This window comes from Melospiza melodia, chromosome Z (genome assembly GCF_035770615.1).
Source record: "Melospiza melodia melodia isolate bMelMel2 chromosome Z, bMelMel2.pri, whole genome shotgun sequence".
In the NCBI taxonomy this organism is placed as follows: domain Eukaryota; kingdom Metazoa; phylum Chordata; class Aves; order Passeriformes; family Passerellidae; genus Melospiza; species Melospiza melodia.
Window position 1 is genome coordinate 51,092,178 of NC_086226.1, and position 20,796 is coordinate 51,112,973.

The following is a 20,796-nucleotide window of genomic DNA, read 5'->3' on the forward strand; positions in this document are numbered from 1 at the left end:
GTATTTCCTCTTTGTAAATTCTATTACCTGATGCATTGAAGTACACTTTGAAATCAGTAAAACTGGGTGTGAGAGAACTTCCACATACAATATCAAACAGTCTTACAATGAGATGATAAGATTCTTTTGGTTTTGCTTGCAAAGGACCTGACGTCTAGAGGAAACTGATTTACATTTTGCTTGAAGTGAAACTGTATTGACATTGATAGAATAATGTAGCAAATAATATGTACTTAGGATTGACACCAAACTATATATGTAAAAAGGCAGGAAAGAAGTCTAACTGTGATCAGTAATTATTAATCAAAGGCAGACACTTGGAAGTTGAAACAAATGGAAGTAAACTTACCCTGTCAGGGAGGACATTGTATACACAGGGTGTCGTGCATTATTTTACGCATCACTTCTGAATGTTTTCTCTGAATGCTTAAAACCATGTTTTAATTTGAGTGGTTCATGGGTGGTGGCTTTCTTCGGTTTGCTTCCAGATACAGCATCATACTGTAACTTGTGAACTATGCTTGAGGTTAGGAAATGGTGTGGGTTTAATAATACTTCTCCAGTGTACATGCAGAGGTGCACATTGCTTTCATTTTCTTTTTTCATTTGGTGAGAGGTCACCCCACTGATAAAGTCTTGAACACTTAAAGTAATTTTCTTACAATACTTGTAAAGTTATTAAATTGGACTGCTGAAACAGTCTGATTAATGTTGTGCTCCTTCTCATAAGCTGACAGCTGATAAATGTTTCTGGAATAAATTTATCATTTTTGTTTTATTTAAAATACATGAAACTGAAATAAAACTGAACTGAAAGTTTTATTGGAGATTGCTCTGTTAGTATTTTCTTCTGATTGATGTAGACAGTGATGTGAAGGATTCATGTAAACTCCCTTATGCACAATGGATGTGGCCTGAAAGCAGCCGCCATTGTAGTTGTTTGGGTTCTGTTTTGTTTGAGGCTCTTTAACTTTATGGAGGAGCAAAATAAGTATTCTTCCAGAATTTTACTTAGCTTAGGAGTAGTTCAGGCACACCTACTTTTTCTATAAATATCTTGAACCAGTACATAGTATATTAACACTAATGTTGTGACTTGGAAATGCTGGTACTGGGCTGGTTCTGAAAGTACACATTGTTTAAAATGTATGAAGTCTGATGGTCAGAGTCTTTACCACTGAAACCATTGTTGAATATTGCTGTCCTCCATGAACTAGGTGAATAAATTGGCAGCCTGATAGCTACATCAATATAGTCCCAACTCATGTGATTTCTTTGCTTTTTTAAAGTATTCTATGACTGTAATTTATGTCTCTTATCAATACTATGACAAGACGTATTTTGTGTTAAATCATAATAAACAGTAATTTTTACATATTCCAATGTAATTGTGGAAGTAGTCTTTAAGTAATTTTGGAAGTTTAGTAATTTTTTTTTTTTTAAGTTCTGGGAATAGTTGGATATGAAAAAAGACTTATTTTAGCTTAGAGACATGACTTCGTGAAGTTTTCAAATATGTACTTAGTACTAGTCTGTCAAACATTTAACCAAAGGTATTTGGGGACAGTAAATACATATTGCCTGGTTATTTCTTATTTTAACGTTGTGAGGGACTATAAGTGAGAAGCTGGAGATCACAAAGTACAGAGGTTTAATGTGTTACCTTTATCCTATGTCTTGTTATGATAAAAACTGATTTGAAGGTGACAGGTACTCTGTACATACTGCAGAGAACCAAGCAAATGGAGCCATTGCATATTTGGGTGTGGAATGGGAGATAAAGCTTGCCCTGTAATAGCATCTGTGCATTAGAAATGTTTAGGTGTGCGCTTTAACTTCCACATTTTTTCTCACAATGACTTTCTAATAGCTTTATGTTAGGTAAAGAAACATTATAGCTTATTTAGCTGCTGTGAAGCTGTTAAGGATCTTTCAGTTTTTGCTAAAAATATGATGATCTAAGTTAGTGATCTTGCAAAAAGAAAAAAGTCATGCACCACATGAATATTGCTGTACAGCCATGTATAAGATATATGAGATATGTAATATATATTCTGCTTTCTAGGTGTACAGTCAATTGTACTTACTGTTTCTTCCTTTATTGTGGAACAAAGTATTAGTTTGTCTTCCTGCCCCATTTTCTTAAGCACTGTTATTCAAAGTGTGAATGCCAATTATTACTGGGCTTGGATTGTTTTTTTTCTGTAAAAATTCATCTGGGAAGCTGTTGAGAATTTAGCTGCTAGAGACTGGAAAAATACAAAACCGTGGCTAATTCCAAGTTCTGCACCTGCTAGATAGTGTGTCCTTGGGCCTAGCTGTAGTATAATAACAAATAGTGAAAGAGACATGAGAAAAGAGAGATGTTACCCCTAAGGAATGAGGATGAGTTAATGGTATAGTTTAACCAATAGATTGCCTGGCTCACAGAATATTCATAAGCTTATTATTTGCTGTATAAGTGTTTGATGTTTTTTTTCAATAAACTGGACCTGTGATGAACCAGCTGGTGTCCGGGTCTCCTTCCAAGACAGGAAGCAGACTTCTGTCCTCTGTTGTGATTTTCCAAAAATATTTATTTTAAAAAAGCAAACAAACAAAAAAACTCACCCAAACCCAAAAAATACTTAACAAAAAACCCAGAAAAAACCCAAGTTTTAAAAGACTTAGCAGTGATTTTAGTGATTAAGTTATCCACTGTGATGTGTGCAAGCAATTTAAAGTGAAATGTATTTATTTTTCATTGATAGTGCAGCATTCCAACTAGTTCTATAACTAAATCCCTTTCAATGTAGCTTGATTTTATTTTTCTGAAACTCTGGTTTGTTCCCACAGAGAGTTCAGTATAGTTTTAAATATTTCTGAGCAGTTTCTTCAACCTCAGGTACTGCAGGATGAAAGAGAATATATAAGATTCATGATAAAATGTTGCAAGGATGGCCTAGGTTGCTAATGGATGGACAGTTTCTCCAAATGCTCATGATAGTGTTTCCTTCCTGTGCAGAGTTCTCTACGAGGGGAAGGACCGCATAATTTCGGGCTGTGAGGTGATCCAAGCTACTCCGTATGGTCGTTGCGCCAACGTTAACAACAGCTCAGCTTCTTCGCAACGCATCTTCATCACCTACCGAAGGGCCCCTCCTGTGCGACCCCAGAACTCCCTGGCAGTGACAGATATCTGTGTTATTGTTACCAGCAAAGGGGAAACCCCTCCTCACACATTCTGTAAAGTGGATAAGAATTTAAATTGTGGTATGGTGAGTATCTGTAAGACTGAGTTTCTTTTTCTTTCATTTTTCTTTTTTAGCCCAACACATATATTTAAAGGAGGGGCTCCTTAAACTCTTCTTAGTACTATTGTAATTGTGTTCTATCACTACATCAGAATTCCTTCATTCTTTATACCATGTGTGAGATGTTTTGTAGGTTTTGTTGCTTTGATTTCCTTTCATGTTGAAAATTACTGTTTCGTACTGATTACTTGCTACTTCAGTTTGCATATTCATGTTTAGGGGCTATATAGGATTAGTGCAATGAAGTTTTAATTTATTTTTTTAAAATTATCTCTCCCACAGCCTTAGGAGAGGCTGACACTTGGGATGAAGCAGAAGCGCTTTTTTCTTAGTGATTCATTAATGCCTGTGTTACTAATGCATTGTAAGGATGATAATTGCTACTTAGAGTTTCTCAGTGTGCTTTGCTTTAATTGGTTCTCTCTTTTTTTTAGTTTGTTTTGCATTTAGTTTACTTGTAGTGGAATAAGTGAGTTTTTTTTAATAGTAATAGGTTTTTAATAGAGTATAGGTAGCCAAACTGCAAAAAACACTGTGTCAATAACCAGTTTATAGAAGTACAATAAAAGCTTCAAATTATGATTTAGGATGATTAGAACTTGACTTCCTGTAATGGGTCCCCATAAGACTCTACTTTTAAATAACCAAGGAAACATCAAGGTGGAAATTATCTGCTTCACTTTTGCCTGTTCTTTTGTTGAAATAGGTCAGAGAGTAGTGTGGTTGTGTGTGGTGTGGTTATTTTATGTAAATCCTGTAATGTCTAAAAATGAGAGAAGGGTGAGTTCTCATTTTTGTCATTTACATGCACTCAGCAGCCAGCTGGTCATTTTATTCTGTAGTGTTTTTTGTTAAAATACCTGATTTGTTTGTAAAGGGAGTTTATTCAAATGCGTGATTTCTGTTCCTTGTTGTCATCTTTGCTGATTCTGCAATGAAACTTGTGTTTTTCAGTGGGGTTCCAGTGTATACCTTTGTTACAAGAAGTCTGTGCCAGCTTCTAACTCTTTAGCATATAAAGCTGGTAAGTAATTTTAGAAACTGTCTAAACATGTTAACAAAAGGATTCAAATGCCTTGTTAAAATAAAATGATAATTTGAAAAATTTAAGTGCTGTCTGTCAGAATACCGGGCCTGGAGGATGTTGGTTGAAATCAGCTTCTCTAATGCCTTCTTTGCTCACCTTATTTTTTCCCAGGAAAAAAAAGGAATAACATTTCTCTTTATTATTTTAGTTCTTATCATGACAGGCTTGCTAACTGAGGAGCTTTAGCAAACTTTTGTCTTTGCAAACATTACACATGTAAGAAATGACTTCATATTTTTTTGTTGGTAATAATGGAGAAGGAATAATTAAAATCCTGTTCAGGTTTACTTGTATTTCATTCTATGCTTAAACATCTTCTGTTAAATTTGAAAATTTAATGTGTTCCTTTCCTTCAATTCTGCAACTATTTTCTTGTTCTTTGTTTGAAGAGAGTGAAAAATATTCTGAATAAATGACAAGTCTGGCTTTAAAAAAAAATTTTAATGCATTGCTACAGATTATTTTTTGTTTATGAAGAAGCCCAGAAAAACTCACAGAAGCATTTCTGCTGAGTAGTAAGTACAGTAAATTCCTTTAAAAAGAGTAAATTATCAAATAGAAGTTGAAAGAATAGATAATGAAGTTGCTGTTCACAGAACAAGCAAGATCAGCAGCAATAATAAACCCAGCGTTGTGTAGATGTGGCCATATTTTGTGGAAAATATATTGTTTGTAATATTTATGGCCTACAGAGCAAATGTGCTTATTTTTCTTTTTTCTTTGAGGCTTACTTTTCAGATATCCTCAAGAGAACTATGAGTCATTTCCACTGTCAGACTCTGTACCTCTCTTCTGCCTTCCTATGGGAGCTACTATTGAATGCTGGGACCCTCAAACCAAATATCCACTACCAGTGTTCTCAACATTTGTACTGACTTGCTCTTCAGCAGAAAAGGTATGGCTCCACAACGTGTTTTTGTTTTTATTTCAGATGGCTGTTATGGAGCTAGATAGGGATTATTTCTTCTGTGTTTGAGAAATACATTGTCTAATACTTCCCTTATAAAGTTATATTTCTTAAGCCTTCATGTAAGATGAAACTGGACCAAATCAGGAAGCAGTTGAAGAGTACGTGCTGTTTACTCCTATGTAGGTTGAAATGTACGCTTAACAAAACCAAAGCTCACAGCACATTGCTTTCCCTGTTCTTTCATGTGATGGGAATGGAAGTGTAGTCTATATATGAAAGAGAATTTAACACAGGTATTAGCGATGTAGCCAATTGCTACAATTTTTACTTGGTTACCTTAAAAGACACTTCGATGTGACTTTATATAACAGGGTTTGTGACTTTCTGTAATAGGGCCGTGTACGTATCTCTGCATGTGAATTGAAAACTAGTTACCAGAAAGCAGGAAGGCAGGGACAAGAGAAGTGTGCTTTGAGAGGTAGTATGTGAAAGACTCTAATTTGCATGAAGGAAAAGATTCAGAACATCTGAATTCTGTCTTCTAACATTCAGATTTGTCTGCTGAATCTGTATAAGGCCATCAGCATACAAAGGCACTAAAAATGTATTGTGTGACTTAGATTACAGGCAGGAAGGTAGTAGAGGTACTCTTGATGAAGCAAGGGAGCCTTTGCTTAGGGTTGGTCTCCCAGCCATTGTTTCAGCTTGCCAATTGTGAATGTCTGTGAACTGTATGAGGGAGTAAGTGACTGTAATGTGTTATTGGTTCTCTGTATCAGTGTGTGATTGATTAGTTCTCAATCAGTTTGTCTCTGTTGTGATAACAGCTCAACTTCCACTCTGTCTCACTCCCCTAATAAAAATATTTACACACTTGTCCATTTCCAAACAGAACAAAACCACATTGCTTCAAAATATTAATACTTCTTTTGCTAGGAGGAATGCAGTAGCTGCTACTGGTTTCTTTCCTTATTCATTTTTGCTAAGCTTGCCAGAATAACTCAGTTATGAAGCACAGACAAATAGATAAGGAGTATTAGAAAATATATTTTTAAATAAAATGAGAGAAGTCAAAGCTAAAATAGTTTTATTGTTTAGTTTGGTAAAGAGAGGGGAATTTACTGAACAGTAACATTTCATGAGGGTTTGGGTTTGAGATTTTGGGGATGTTCTTGACCCGTATGATTCATGGATAAGGTTTTGTCACAAAATGAAGGTTTGGTTCCTTCCCTTTCAAGTGAGTTCTCACTGGTTGAGGAAGGTGCAATGAAAATGAAGAGGAAAGTTCAAGGCATTTTGTTTATAGGGTTGCTTTGTGCATATTACACAAATGAAGTAATTTCATAAGGTACCAGCAAAAGCACTGTAGTGTGTGCAAACTCCAAAGACTTAAAGGTGCATCAAAAGTTCTAGCCCATATTCCTGTTAAATACTGGGCCTGCTTAGCTGTTTCACTTCATCTTGTAGGTTTACGGTGCTGCTATCCAGTTTTATGAGCCTTATCCCCGGGAGCTGCTAACAGAGAAACAGCAATCACAGCTGGGTCTTCTGACAACTGTAGAGAGAAAAGTGATTACTTCCAAGTCCATCAATTCAAACAAATGCATCTGTCTTCTCTCACACTGGCCTTTCTTTGAAGCATTTCGAAAATTTCTTATGTTCATCTACAAACTCTCTGTCTCTGGACCTCATCCTCTTCCCATTGAAAAGTATGTAAAACATTTTTGAAGTTGCTGTGGGAATGTAGTCATTAGCTCAAGAAATCATGTGATTTGTGCATGTCACAGTTGCTATAGTTGCTATAGTTCACCCACCGTCATGTTCGCACTGTTTAGCTTATGTTGTACTGGTACAAATTATTGCTGCTTCTGTTTAACAGTATTGGCTCTTGCAGTGCCAGCAAAGCTAACTGGATTTTAGTTTGGGTCTTTTCTAGAGTATGTTAAGCCTGTTTACCTTTCTTTTAGCTACATCAAGCCTAGAACAGGCTGTGCTGTGATACATGCTATATTTCCAGTCCTGTGTTTTAGTTTAGTAAATGTAAGCTCAGTAATGCTGTACATCAGTGGTGAATATCTATGTTTGTTTCCAAGCATTACTGCTAATTCACGTCTATGATTATGCGTGCAAACTGTGCAGAGGATGCTTGTCATGGTCCTGAAAGTTTGCTGGAAAATTATGTTACATTCAAGTAAGATAGATGTTAAGAAATCCAACAAAATACTTTCTCTTAGCAGAATCTCTTTAGAAACTGGAGAACAGGGTTAGGCTGCCTGGGATTTGAAGTGGCTTGCCTAAATGCCAGTATGTTCTTATCTTTTGCTTACATATCTGAAGCTGCTAGTATTAATTTTCAGACATGAAATTGAGTGAATGAAGCTTCTTCATTTTGGCTTGCATAAACAGACTCTTGGACTTCTGAAAAGAGTAAATAAATCTTAAAAGTCTTTCTAAAAAATGCTACTATATTAATTCTAAAATTTAGTTAACATTGTTTACAGGCCTTCATTACACCCTGGTGCTGTTTTTCTAGTATCTTGTCTTCTTTGCAGGCATATATCCCATTTTATGCACAATATACCTTTCCCTTCACCACAAAGGCCAAGGATTCTTGTGCAGGTAAGCAACAATTTTCATTCATTTTAACCTGCAGCAACAGCAAACCTCCTCTTTCCTTTGGTTTCTTTCTTTATTTTTTTTACTTGGGTTTGAACACATACCTCCTGGAAGAGAGAGGGGAGGGGGTGGATGGGCTGGCCTTCTCTCACATTGATATAATCCTAGGACAACTTAGCAAAGGAAACAAACTCTTTCATACTTGAGGTGGTGTGGATGGCAAAAGTGTTCTACTTGCACTTTTGAAATATCGGCCAAGTATTATGGTTTCATTTTATAGGCACCATTTGCGTTACCTCAGTTGTTTTCTGACTTCCCCTCATTTGTCCACCCACTGCTGTGGGGCAGAGGTTAGTCCCCTGGGGTGCTGCCTCTTGTGCTTCTCTGTTTAGTCACCCAGCAGCAGTTACATGCTCAACACTGAGTCACAGACGATTTCCTGTAATTCTCAGAATTCTTTCGGTGACTAATATGAGCTCTGTTCACTTAGTGAACCCGAGTCCCAAAGCCACTGTGTCTGTATGCCAGGCAGTTTATGAGACTATTGATATATATTTATATTGGAATGTTATACTGTATTAACTTTGGGGTTGTTCTTGTCAATCACATATTACTTTATGTGTTTCAGCTTTCTGCCCATGATGCATTAATATTGTCACAGCCAGTTTCTACACCATTGCCATTAAGGTATCATTATTAATGCTTTAAATGTATGCTACTTGAAAAAATCAGAGGCAAGCAGGAGTCAATCATAGAAGAAAGTCAAATATTAGTGCAATATCATGAGGTATTATAAACAGGAAGCTCAATATGTGTTTATAATGTTACGCAGTCTTGTCTTGACATACACGTGCCCCTTGTGGAAGTATAAGATCACTAATTACCCTGAAATAAAGATGAATTGCCAGATTATTGCAGGAACTCTAAAGGAATAATAAGACATTTGTGAGGAGAGAAAAGTACCCGTATTTAAAGATCTTGTATTTCGAGAACCAGTGTAGTAAGCAAAATTTAATAGCATAGAGACTGCTATGTTGCTTTTTTCTCCTTTTTGGATCAAGCCGTTAGGTGAAATCCATTGTTTGCACAAGTGTGCAAACATTTTGGGAATTCAAGGGTATGCCTCCAAATTAGTATTTGTGCTTGAAGGTTGATGCAGTGTCTGTGGATGCTTCCTGCATCTTCAGGGTTAGACCTCCCTATGATTGTGACACGTGGTTTTATTTTAACACTTCTGTTCATCTTTGTCTTCATGTTAAAAACCAAAATCTTCTCCCTTTTTATTCTCTCTACCCATTATCATATAATATTCTAACATTATCATACAATCATATGATTATATGATGATAACCTCATATGATGATAACATTATCATATAATATTCTTTATGCAGAATCCCATCTTTAATCATATTTGTTACACAAGCATTTGGATAAAAAATTGCATCCAGGCACTAAATCGCCGAACAACATGTAAGAACCTTTCTAAGGACAGATTTTACACCCGTGTACTCATAGATGTCAGTGCCATTCCTTAATGCATACAGTCTCAACAAATGGATTAGAGGCTAAACCACAGAAAATAAAAGTATGTCTCCAAGAGAATGATGGATTAATTTTGACTCACACAGGAATTTGATGCTGTGATTCTAAGATCAAATGGATACTCTAGTTTGTGATTCTTGTGTGAGATAACTGATCATATGAAACTCCTGGTGATATATTCGTTTGAATTAGGAATTAGCTTTGCTTTGTTGGTGTGACGACAAGATGTGAGTGCATGTCTGAGAGAGAGTGCTGTAAACAATGCAAATTTAGCACTATCATGGTTTAGTGTATGTTTCTTTAGCAATAGAATTTAAATTTATGTTTCTTTCGGGTGGTACAAGCCTTAAAATGATGTCATAGCTATTAGTTAGATGGTGTTTGATGTGTATTAGCACCATTCAACTAGTTGATCCCAAACATTGGCAGTTGTCAGAAAATTTAATAGTAGTGAATTTTTTTTAAACTCTATAATATTTTTCTTTTCTTCTCCTTTCCCATCCACTCCTTAGTGGAGCAAACTTTAGCACTCTACTCATGAATCTTGGACCAGAAAACTGTGCCACTCTGTTACTCTTTGTATTACTAGAAGGCAAGATCCTCCTCCATTCCCTTAGACCGGCTGTGTTGACAGGAGTGGCTGAAGCTGTAGTAGCTGTAAGTACAAAGTGTTCTGTACTGCAGTAAGAGAAATTGATTTAAATATCACAGTTGTAACAAGGCTTTAAATTAAAATTACTGATGTACTAAATGGTCATAACAACAGCATTTAGTTCTATTGCTCTATCTAGTAACTCTTAGAGATCATGATTTTTGCACAGCTAACTGAGAGTTATAATGTATTAAAGTAACAAACTTGGGGACCTTTTTCTGATAGTGTTATAAAGCTTTTAGTAATTCCATTTCAATGTGCTGCAAGTAACTTCTTGTTTTTTCTTGTGCAGTATCTGTTGTCTTTTTTTAATGCATTTATTTAATTTAATTTTTCCTTCAGATGATATTTCCGTTTCAGTGGCAATGTCCATATATCCCCCTCTGTCCTTTGTCTCTGGCCACCGTACTCAGTGCACCTCTTCCATTTATTGTTGGAGTTGATTCACGATACTTTGATCTGTACGATCCACCACAGGATATTGTGTGCGTTGACTTAGACACAAACATGGTCTACATGTAAGTTCTATGGAGATTTTACATTTTTCTGTAGATGAAGAGATTGCTGAAGTGCTCAGGAGAAAAAATTGTTAAACGCTGTTTGATCCGACATGGTTTGTTTCTTACTGTCCCTGTTTTTTCTCTCATTTCTAAAACTATAAGTAAATTACAACTTAGTAAGTCAAGGATCAACACTTCTGCATCACATTTTTATAGGAAGTGTGATCTTGCTATAAATGCAGTAACAATGGTAAGTAACTAGGGAAAGGATTTTCCCCCTGTACTGGGTGCTGCTGAGGCCATATCTCAAATGCTGTGTTCAGTTCTGAGCACTTCACAAGAAGGACACTGAGGTGTTGGAGCATATCCAGAGAAGGTGGTGAAGGGTCTGAAACACAAGGAGTGTGAGGAGCAGATGAGGGATCTGGGGTTGTGTGGTGTGTAGAAAAGGATCCTGAGGAAGACCTTATCACTCCCTACAACTGCCTGAAGGGAGGCTGTAGCCAGGTGGAGGTCAGTCTCTTGTGCCAGGCAACAAGCAGCAAGACTAAAGGAAATGGCCTCAAGTTGCACCACAGGAGCTTTAGATTAGATAGTAGGAAAACTTTGTTCACTTGTGGTCAGGCATTGGAATTGACTGCTCAGAGAAGTGGCTGAATCACTAGCCCTAGAGGGTATTTAAAAGACATATAGATGCATTGCTTGTTTTAGTGATGGACATAGTTTTGTGGTAGTCATGACAGTGTTATTTAGGTGGTCAGACTTGATCATCTTAAAGCAACCTAGATGAATATGAATGCTTCCAAATCTTTCATAATAATTCTTGACACTATCTTGAACTTGGGTTACTTTATATTAGTGTTCATAAAGAAATTTTTCTGAAGTTACAAGGACCATGTTTTTTTGTGAGACCAATCAAGCAAAATTTGGTGTCTCACTACATTAATTCAAAAGTATTTTAACTTAATTATTGTATTGTAATATAGTACTTTTCTTAAATTGAAGTGTTCTTTGAACAGTTTCTTTGCACCTTCTTGAGGAGAAGCTAATCCAGAATAATTCTTCTGGGTTTCTATAATGTGAGTACAAATAACAGAAAGGAAAAATTGTTTTTTTCAGTATTAGTAACTACTTTTCCATTTTTAACTAGAACATAAATAGAAAGATGGATATAAGCTACTTCAAGATGAGGGTGATCATCACTAATTCAAGTGCACATCTTTGTGCAAATTTTGTTTTACTTACCATGTAATTTTTTAACTTTTGTCTTTTTTTTTACTCACTTGAGTTAGAGTTTGTAATTTGACCAGTGGAACAGTGAAATGCTTGCTGGATTTTTACTGTCTCAGAAGGATCCTTCCTCTACTGATGCCAATGTTTCCTTTACATTACTGACATTCATTTTTTTGTTAGTAGCATCACAGGAAATGGTAAACAATGAAACAAATTGTGTTTGTTTTTTCTGTCTGGTGTTTTTTTCTCCTTCCCCTAACTCTCCATGAAAAACACTTCAAAAATAATTTTTCATCAGTTTATAACAAAGTATTATGCCACCAAGAGAGTAATTGTAGGTATTGTGAAAGAAGAATGTATTGAATAAAGTCATGACAGATGACTTAATCATTGGAAGATACTTGCAGGGAAAAATACCTCAGTATTTTTGTTCATAAGTAGAATGGAAGTTGAGGGTTGTGTGGCAGAAAAATAGAGATGAAACCAGGAAAATTTGCAGGGAGTTAGGGATATCAAGATACTTTAGGACTGTTAGAAAGACCAAGTGCCAACATTACTTGGATTGGTTGTTGAACTAAAAATCTACTAATGGCTGACCTCTTATGAGGCAGTCAGCTGGAAAGGCTTTCCCACCCTTTCTTTTACTGTCTTATAAGCCCATTTCTCTTTCAGTAATGAATTTATCTCTTCTGGTTTTGCTGCCCATCTATAGATATTTGACTTCCAGAGGAGTTTGGCATCTGTAACTTTTGACTTTGGTAAATGTGAGGTATTGGTAGCTGCATTATAAAGCATTTTTAACCTGGCAATGAATGTATCTTTCAGTTTTTGAGGTGTGTAAGTAAGCCCAAATCTCCATAAAGCACTTTGTGTTGAAAATAGTATAGAATTATGAAAATACTGTGTTGTTACTGAATAAAGATTTTTTTTCATTTGATTTTATCCACATCAGTTTCTGGCCCTTTGTAGTTCTATGGCAATGCAGTAGTGCTTGATTTATTTGTTTGTTTGTTTAGGTGTGAAAGCATTTAATAGCACTGTTGCTGACTTGGAAAGACTGCGTAATAGAAAAATCAATTTCCAGAGCAAGTATACTGCTTTCTTAAGCTGTACCAAAAAATACTAAATACCTTTTAGTCAAAATAAATAATAAATAAAATACCTAAATATCTAAAATAAAATCAAGTAATTTAAAAATAAGTAAAAATATCTTTTATTCATTCAGCATCTTCCTTATTATTTTTAATTTTTTTAACTCTCTCTGTGATACTTAATGAGCCTTCAATGTTGGCTAGCCTTTTTAGGGCAAAGATTTGAAAGTTTGTTTTATTTTCTAGGCAGGACTTTTTTCCTGTCACTTTTGGAATGGTACTACTTGTATTGTTTATAGGCATGCCATTATTGTGGGGGAATAATGGGCAAAAGCATCCAAAAGGATGAAATTTTTTCTTCAACTGCATGAACATTGGCTTCCTTTCTAAGATATTTCTGTTCATGGCAATAAAGCAAATAATAATGGAACAAGTATTACACAGACGCAAAGTGCAAAAACAACTAGTCCCAGTATCAGCTTGGGTAGTAATAAGTGGTTAGGTTTCAGGGCAAAGAGGTTTGTTATATTCTCTGTAACAGCAATTCTCTCCCATCTTCTACCTTCCAGAAAGAGGCATAGGAGTTCTTGGGATTTATTCCCTTAATTTTATTTATATTTTATCTGTTGTTATCCATAAAGTGGATGAGCATCCCTTTAAGCAATTTACCCCACTGCTTAATCAAGCACATAATTTTCCAGCTGTGAACTGAATTCCCAGTCTTTCTAGTACCTGTTAGACTGTGAAGATGGAACTGGGTTGCCATAGACATATAGCAAAGTTCCGTATGATCATCAAGTTGTCAGACTGATCTGGCTTCTTTCAGTAACATGTTGTACTCAGAACTGCCTTTATTTGAAGGAGCAGTAGTGTGGCCGATTTATGGACTGGCATAGTCTAGAAATAGACTTTGTATAATAATCACATACAGAAGAATGTGCTTCAATAATACTGGCAAGGCTGATAAAAAATCTGAAAGAGAAATCGTCTACAGAGTCTAAATTAATCTGAAGGCAGATCTCCTTGCAGACTGGAGGAAACTCTACTCATTACTGACTTTATGCTGTTGTGTATCTGAATAAATAAAATTCTGTGTTAGGTAAGTCCCAATTTTTATTTTTAACAAATAGGTACAGTGACAAGATTTCAAAATAATTTTAAGGTACCATCTTCTGTAAATGAAGAAACTTAAAGCTGTTCACATTATTCTTTTTTATATTGTCTCTATTTTATATGTCCTTTTTTATCTCTCCTGTGCTTTAGATCAGATGATAAGAAGAACACCAACTGGAAGCAGTTCCCTAAAAAGCCATGTAAAAGTCTTCTCAGCACCTTAAAGAAACTGCACCAACAGCTTGCAGCAGGTGAAATAGATGCAATAAGAACTTCTGAGTAGTATATAAATGTAATGATTTCCTCCTATCACATGCAGTGTGATTTTTTTTGTTAGACTCTTAAAATACGAATTCTTAGAATTGAATCTCTTTTTTTGTTCTTTAGTCATGGTCATGTCCAGCCTCTCATCCAGCAGCACCCTCAGGTCCTTGGCAGAGATCTGTTCATCCCCCAGCCTGTGCTGGTACTGGGGGTTTCCCTACCTCAGGGTGCATCATCTTGCACTTGGTCTTGTTAAAACTTACGAGATTTCCATGGGCTCAGTTCCTGAGTTTGTTCAAGTCCCTCTGGATGGCATCCCATTCCTCAGGCATGTCAACAGCATCACTCAGCTTGATGTCATCTTCAGACTTGCTGCGGGTGCACTCGATCCCTTTGTCTGTGTTATTGATAAATAACCAACACAGACCCTGATGTGGACGCCTGAGGGACACCACTGATGTCCATCAGGGATCTAAACCATTCACCACTAACCTCTGGATGGGACTAACCAATTTCTTATCTAGCAGTCCACCTGTCAAATCCATCTGTCTCCAGTTTAGAGAGAAGATGTTGTGGGGGTCTATGTCAAAGGCTTTACACAGTTCTAGAGATCTCTAGCCCTTCCGTTGCCCACTGATGTAGTCACTGCATCACAGAGGGTCACTGGGTTGGGCAGGCAGGACTTGCTCTTGGTGAAGCTGTGCTATTGTCTCAAGTCACCTCCCTGTTCTCCCTGTGCCTTAGCATAGCTTCTAGGATGATCTATTCCATGATCTTCCCAGGCACAGAAGGGAGGCTGATGGGATGGTAGTTGCCTGGGTCCAGTGCTTGTGAATAGCTTAGATAATGACTGTTCTACCACAATAACAGAGTAGCTAATTTTTGGCAAATGGTTTTGTCAAAAGAAAAATAATGACTGGCTGTATTCAGTCTGATGTCTTTGACAGAGAAGAGCAAAGTTCTAACTGGTAACAGTTTTCAGGTATCGTTTCTTTCTAACTGAAAATAGATTCTTTCAGGTAAGATGGTTCAGGGTATGTAAAGTTATATTGTTGTGGGGAAGGAAACTATAATGACCTCATAGGTGTACCTAAGATACAGAAAATTCATAAATGACAAAAGCAAAAAATGATATTAATTAAGAAATAGGTGTTCCTGCCTTAGTTTTCTATGATTTTTTTTCAAATAGCCTTTACTTCATCTGTTAGAAAATCTTAACTTTTACGTTTATCAGCAGTGCATATCATTCATTAGGAATTACTTCCTAATTCTGTCTTGAGCACAACCAGTGGTCTCTGTTAAATATTTTTTTCTATTTTGGCAATATTATAATAGCTGTGTTGTAATATTTATTTATATTTATGTAGAGATATTTTATTATTATAACTGATATTTTTGTTATAAGTGTGGAACTGTTATGTTCAGCAATGCCTGCTGCTGGTTTTTTAAGAATGCAAGAGTAAACTCTAGATGTCACTTACTTATTTTCACCATTTGGTGCACTAAAATGTTAGGATTGATGTTAGAAAAGTAGTTTTAGATGTGTATTCTTCAGAACAGGAAAAACATGGTGTAATAAATGAGCGGTTTAGGTCACTTAAAGAATCAGCGACAAAGCTATTGGCAAAAGCAGGCTTAATATGAATTTGCAAAAGCACAACAAAGTTCAGTAGCAAGATTCACTCTATCACTGATCACGAATGAAAGAAAAATCAGATTAGAATCAAGGTAGAATGATTTTAACAAAGTCTGGAAATGCAAAAGTGCAAGGGTATAAACAGCTAGGGGAGGCACTTCTGTAGAGTAGCACACCTCAAGAGTCAGAGAGGACCCACTTGCTTTCTGAATTCCTGATGGAGCCTAGGTGCAACTGAATCCAAAGTCAGCCTTAGACCAAGGGGCCAAATCCAAACTAAGCCCCAGGTTTGTCTAAAGGATTTAGCACCACTTAGTCCTTGACTGATATAACATTTACAAAGTGATTTAAGATTTACTGTAAGCACCACAGTAACTTCATTACAGATCTGAGATGGAAATATTGACACTGTACTTGCCATTGTGTGTTTAAATCCATTGACACGCACATGCACACAGACCCAAAGAATTGTATGCAAATGTGTATGTACTTGTTGAAAATTCACTTTGAGTTCAGTGAGGTAATCCCATCCCTTGACAACACTCAAGGGGTGACAGGTTGAGCTTTGAGGGTTGGGTGGTACCCAGTACTGGAGGGGATAGCCCAGACCCTGTCAGCAGGTTTCAGCCATGGTCCTCAGAGTATGGTGTGGCAAACCAGAGAGCTGGTGGGCTCAGAGAGGTCCCACTGAGAATTAGGTGCTGGTGCAGTCATGGCTGCCCAGGAGAGCTAAGAGGACCTGGCTTAGGACTAATCTTCATAGTGTCACAAAATTAATATCTTCAGTCATCTGTCAGTCTTCATCCTGTGGACTGAAAACTACTGGAATTTTCCTAAAAAATCCAGTAGTAGTAGTAATAATAAAAATAATTATTATAATAATTATCTGTTTAAGCTATGATTCAGTCAAATAGTGTTCCAAGACTATCCATTAGGTAAGAACTGTTTTTTAAGCAGCAGCAGTTCCTGAGAACAGCCAGTGTTTCTGGTGAGCTGAAGGGGACCTGAACTGCCAAGGCCTAGAGAGAATGCCTGAGGAAACTGGACGTTGTAAAGCAGCCCAAAAGGAGCTTGGCTGGGGCAGGGAGTGTAAAAAACTACCACACATGGTGCTTTGTGTTTATATTTAAAGACTATATTCAGTTGAGTATGAAGTAACATTAATTGAGCTGACATCCTTGTTTTGTGTCACAGATTGCTACATGAGTTAGGAAAACACACTTTTGAGGTAACCTTTAATGTCAACCCATTCAACTGGAAAATAATCACGGGATTTCTAGTGCTTATCACTTATGAACATGGGCAAATAGAAACAAATTTTTTAATGCACTGAATCTTTATTAAAGGCTTGTATGTGTTGCTCATTGCTAGTTCACAGGAAGACTCAAGAAGGCTCTGCAGTGGAAATGACTCCTATAGAGGCAGATTTCTCCTGGCATAAGAAGATGATAGAACTTGAGATGTTGATCCAGGAAGCATTTCTCCGTTTCATGGCATCTATTTTGAAGGGTTACAGAACATTCCTCAAGCCAATCACACAGGCACCTTCAAATAAAGCAACTGCTGCTGATTCATTGTTTGATCATCAAGGTGAGGGTGAGGCAAACAAGCTGCTGATAGCATTGGCAGTGTTACAGCTTCAGAGCTGAAGAGCTGCATAACTGTAAAAGGTCAAAGTTCCCTTTGGCAGTACAGTTCTTGGCAATATTTAAAATTGCAGTTGTCTAAAGTTAAGCTATTCAGAGTTGATTGGAACACAGATACATACATATAGGACTGCAGGTTTGCCCTAGCTCCAGTATTAGAAAAAGCTTTTTTTTAGTAGCATGGTTCCCTCTCATCATGGCATATTCTGCAAGGGCATCTCTTGGGAATTAAAAAATATTTCTCAGCCTCTATGATGCAAAAATGCTAAAAAACTCAATAATGATCTTGATAGAAATGGCAAAATAGTAGAAAATGGGGCAGAAATCCGAAATATGGCAAGCAATAAATGATACTTGGCAAATGTCACTTCCCTTATCGCTGTTAACTATTCAGATCTGTTCATGAGTCAGATGCTACATAAAATGTCACAGGGGTTTTGTCTGTGGTGGTGTTTTGGGTCTTGTTTCTTCTTTTGGCGTTGTTGATTTTTTAAAAATTACTGGGTACGATATTTGAGAAGAGATTTTTAGGTAATCATTTGTAGAGTTTTCAATTTTATCAAGCCCATCACCTTTTAGAATAACGTAATTTTTATTTTAGTATTGTTTTAGCTGTTGGATGCTTTTATACAAGGTAATCTTTTTTTTGTGCAATGAATCAACAAACAGAGTGAGAGAGGATTACATGGGTGTGACTGGTGGCCAAGGATGTAAAAAAAATAGCTATTAAAAATGCTGTTAATTTTAATCTTCCGAATGCAAATAGATATAAGTAGTTGTTATTGATAAAGCAAACACTTATGTATTAGCCTCTTCAGTAATTTATATTGATTATTGATTTATGTGATTTATGTTTATTAACTCATTTCATGTATTAATTTCTTATGGAACTTTAACTGGTATTTAGTTGTGTGTTCCCTTTTATTACCAGGATTTTTAAAAAGCAGAGACCGGGCCTATACAAAGTTTTACACGCATCTCACCAAGACACAGATATTCAGCCGCTTTATTGAAGAGTGCAGTTTTGTGAGTGACAAGGACACTGGCTTGGCATTTTTTGATGACTGCATAGAAAAGGTGAAAAATACACTACTACATAATATTCTTCTGTTCACTTTGTGTTACTGTCCTGTCCGTTAGTTGGGAAGGTACATAACTTCTGCAGGGAGTATTCAAAAGGACTGGAATTCTTGGTGGTCTTTGCTTTTTCCTTTCTTCATCTTCTTGTGTGATCATAATTCCTGTGTTGTTGGAGAAAATTTTAATTAAAGGCCTGTAAGATTTCAATATATAAGATAATGTGAGAATTGCCAGTAGCTGACACTTCAGGAAAATACCATCCATTTCCTCTCTCTAATGTAGAATTGCTACCAGTGGTCATCTGCCATGACCAAAAACATCATTGTAGTTTTTCCCACAATTTCAACTTTAAACATGCCTAGTATTTCAGATGTGGTCAGGACTGGTTTATGTAGTTTTTTCATTACATGCATGTTTTAGGAGAAAGATTGCTCCTTTTTTTTATTTTTATTTTTTTTATTGTAGTCACATCAGTATAGTTTTGGTCTAGGTAGGTAATAGAGTTTATAGCCTCATCTCTGCAATTCCAAGTTTACAATATTAAAGTTACAAGTTATAGAATTGTATTTTTTTAAGGCATATGTACATGATTCTTTTTGGGAGAGCCTTCATATTAATAAGTTTTTGAGCCTTCAAATTAACAAGTTATTATAGACTGTGAGTCTTTGATTTAGTGTTGATTCTAATTAGATTAATATTTGTGAATGGACAAAAGTTTATTTGCCTTTCCTTTTCTCTGCTAAATGTGGGGTATGCATCTAGAGAATACTTTGTTAATAATTTATTACTACAGGTTGTCATATTGGAAAAAGCTGCAAAACAGGACTTTCTCTCAACTAAATAAAATGAAAGGATTTTCCTTTGATAGATTAAGGGTTTTGTATTCAGTAGATAATGTCAGCAGATTGAAAGTATGCTGATTACTGAATTACTGATTACTGCTGATTCTTCACTGAAGTATTTGAAAAAGAGGTGAATTGCTTCTATAGTTATATGGAAAATTGCCATTGCTTCTTTAATATTTCAGCAAGTAGCACAGGTTTAATATAATTATTTAGGATTTTGATTTTGAATTGAGAAGAAACTCTTAATCTTTTTTTTCTTTTCCCAGCTCTTTCCAGATAAAGGAACGGAAAAAGGAGAGAAGGTACTTTTGCCCTTGAAAATGTTTAGGAATATCTGATCATGAAATAAAAATGCAAATACAAGGCTGTAGACTTGATATTTGAGTAATTAGAACAAGTATAATTTATATACAAATACAGTGTATATTAAATATATATTTTTACATATTCCAACATAATTGACATTGTAAAGGACATTTTGTTACAAAGATAAACTCTGTACTTAATGTCCAAACTCTGTTTTCAGGTTGATGTAGATTCTGTTGAAGATACACGCTTGATTGAGCTTGATGAGTCACAAAAAAGTGAACACACAGTGTTCATAATGCCACCAGAACCACCAGCTGATGATGGACAGGACCGAGTACCGAAATACAGGTACAAGTTAGACAGTCACATAGAGTGAAACTAGGGTGTCTATGATGGTTAGCAGGGCAGATGTTCTGTGCTGGTGCAAGACTTGCCTTAAGACAGCATTCAGAAGAACTCTTTGAAAGATATGAACTGCCCAGAATCTGGTAAGTTTCTGAACCTCTAGAAGTCAGTGTTCTGGGTGTGTATATGTGAGGGCATGTGGAATATGGTATTAATTTTTCAATAACTTCTTGCCACCTTGATAGTAATACTTTTCTGCATGTATTCAGTGTCCTTCTTCCTGTTTGAACCATTTGTGTGTATTTTGTAGCAAGTGCAGTGCTCTTTGTTTCCATGTTGGGAATGATGAAGGGTGGGTTATGACTCTACTGAGTACTATTGATCTGCAGATGGTGAACCAAAAAAGCAAAACATGTGCTCCGCTTTTCAGATTTCTTGCATTCAGTCTTTTTCAGCCCTGTGCAAGAAGTGTGGAGTTTCAGACACACTGGGTGCAATTTGTTTCTTCCTGTCTCTCTTGATTATGGGATCATGAGTGTTCTGGTTTTTGCTGTTGTCCTTGTTGATCACCATCTGTGCTCTCCTGACCTTCATGACATGGTTAGCAGTCTGGTTCTTATTTCCATTGTCTT

The 20,796-nt window shown here is 36.3% G+C and overlaps 1 protein-coding gene across 3 annotated transcripts in view; it reads left to right on the forward strand.

Annotated features, from left to right (window-relative positions):
* DENND4C (DENN domain containing 4C) overlaps nucleotides 1–20,796 on the forward strand; it is a 72,990-nt gene that overhangs the window by 23,198 nt on the left and 28,996 nt on the right. For all 3 annotated transcript variants that reach the window (XM_063180684.1, XM_063180686.1, XM_063180683.1), the window contains exons 3-15: nucleotides 3,005–3,257; nucleotides 4,248–4,317; nucleotides 5,106–5,275; nucleotides 6,758–6,999; nucleotides 7,843–7,909; nucleotides 8,535–8,593; nucleotides 9,963–10,107; nucleotides 10,445–10,620; nucleotides 14,190–14,290; nucleotides 17,311–17,529; nucleotides 18,517–18,662; nucleotides 19,777–19,812; nucleotides 20,037–20,167. In XM_063180684.1, coding sequence (XP_063036754.1) covers nucleotides 3,005–3,257; nucleotides 4,248–4,317; nucleotides 5,106–5,275; nucleotides 6,758–6,999; nucleotides 7,843–7,909; nucleotides 8,535–8,593; nucleotides 9,963–10,107; nucleotides 10,445–10,620; nucleotides 14,190–14,290; nucleotides 17,311–17,529; nucleotides 18,517–18,662; nucleotides 19,777–19,812; nucleotides 20,037–20,167 — 1,815 coding nt within the window. The remainder of the gene's footprint in view (nucleotides 1–3,004; nucleotides 3,258–4,247; nucleotides 4,318–5,105; nucleotides 5,276–6,757; nucleotides 7,000–7,842; nucleotides 7,910–8,534; nucleotides 8,594–9,962; nucleotides 10,108–10,444; nucleotides 10,621–14,189; nucleotides 14,291–17,310; nucleotides 17,530–18,516; nucleotides 18,663–19,776; nucleotides 19,813–20,036; nucleotides 20,168–20,796) is intronic.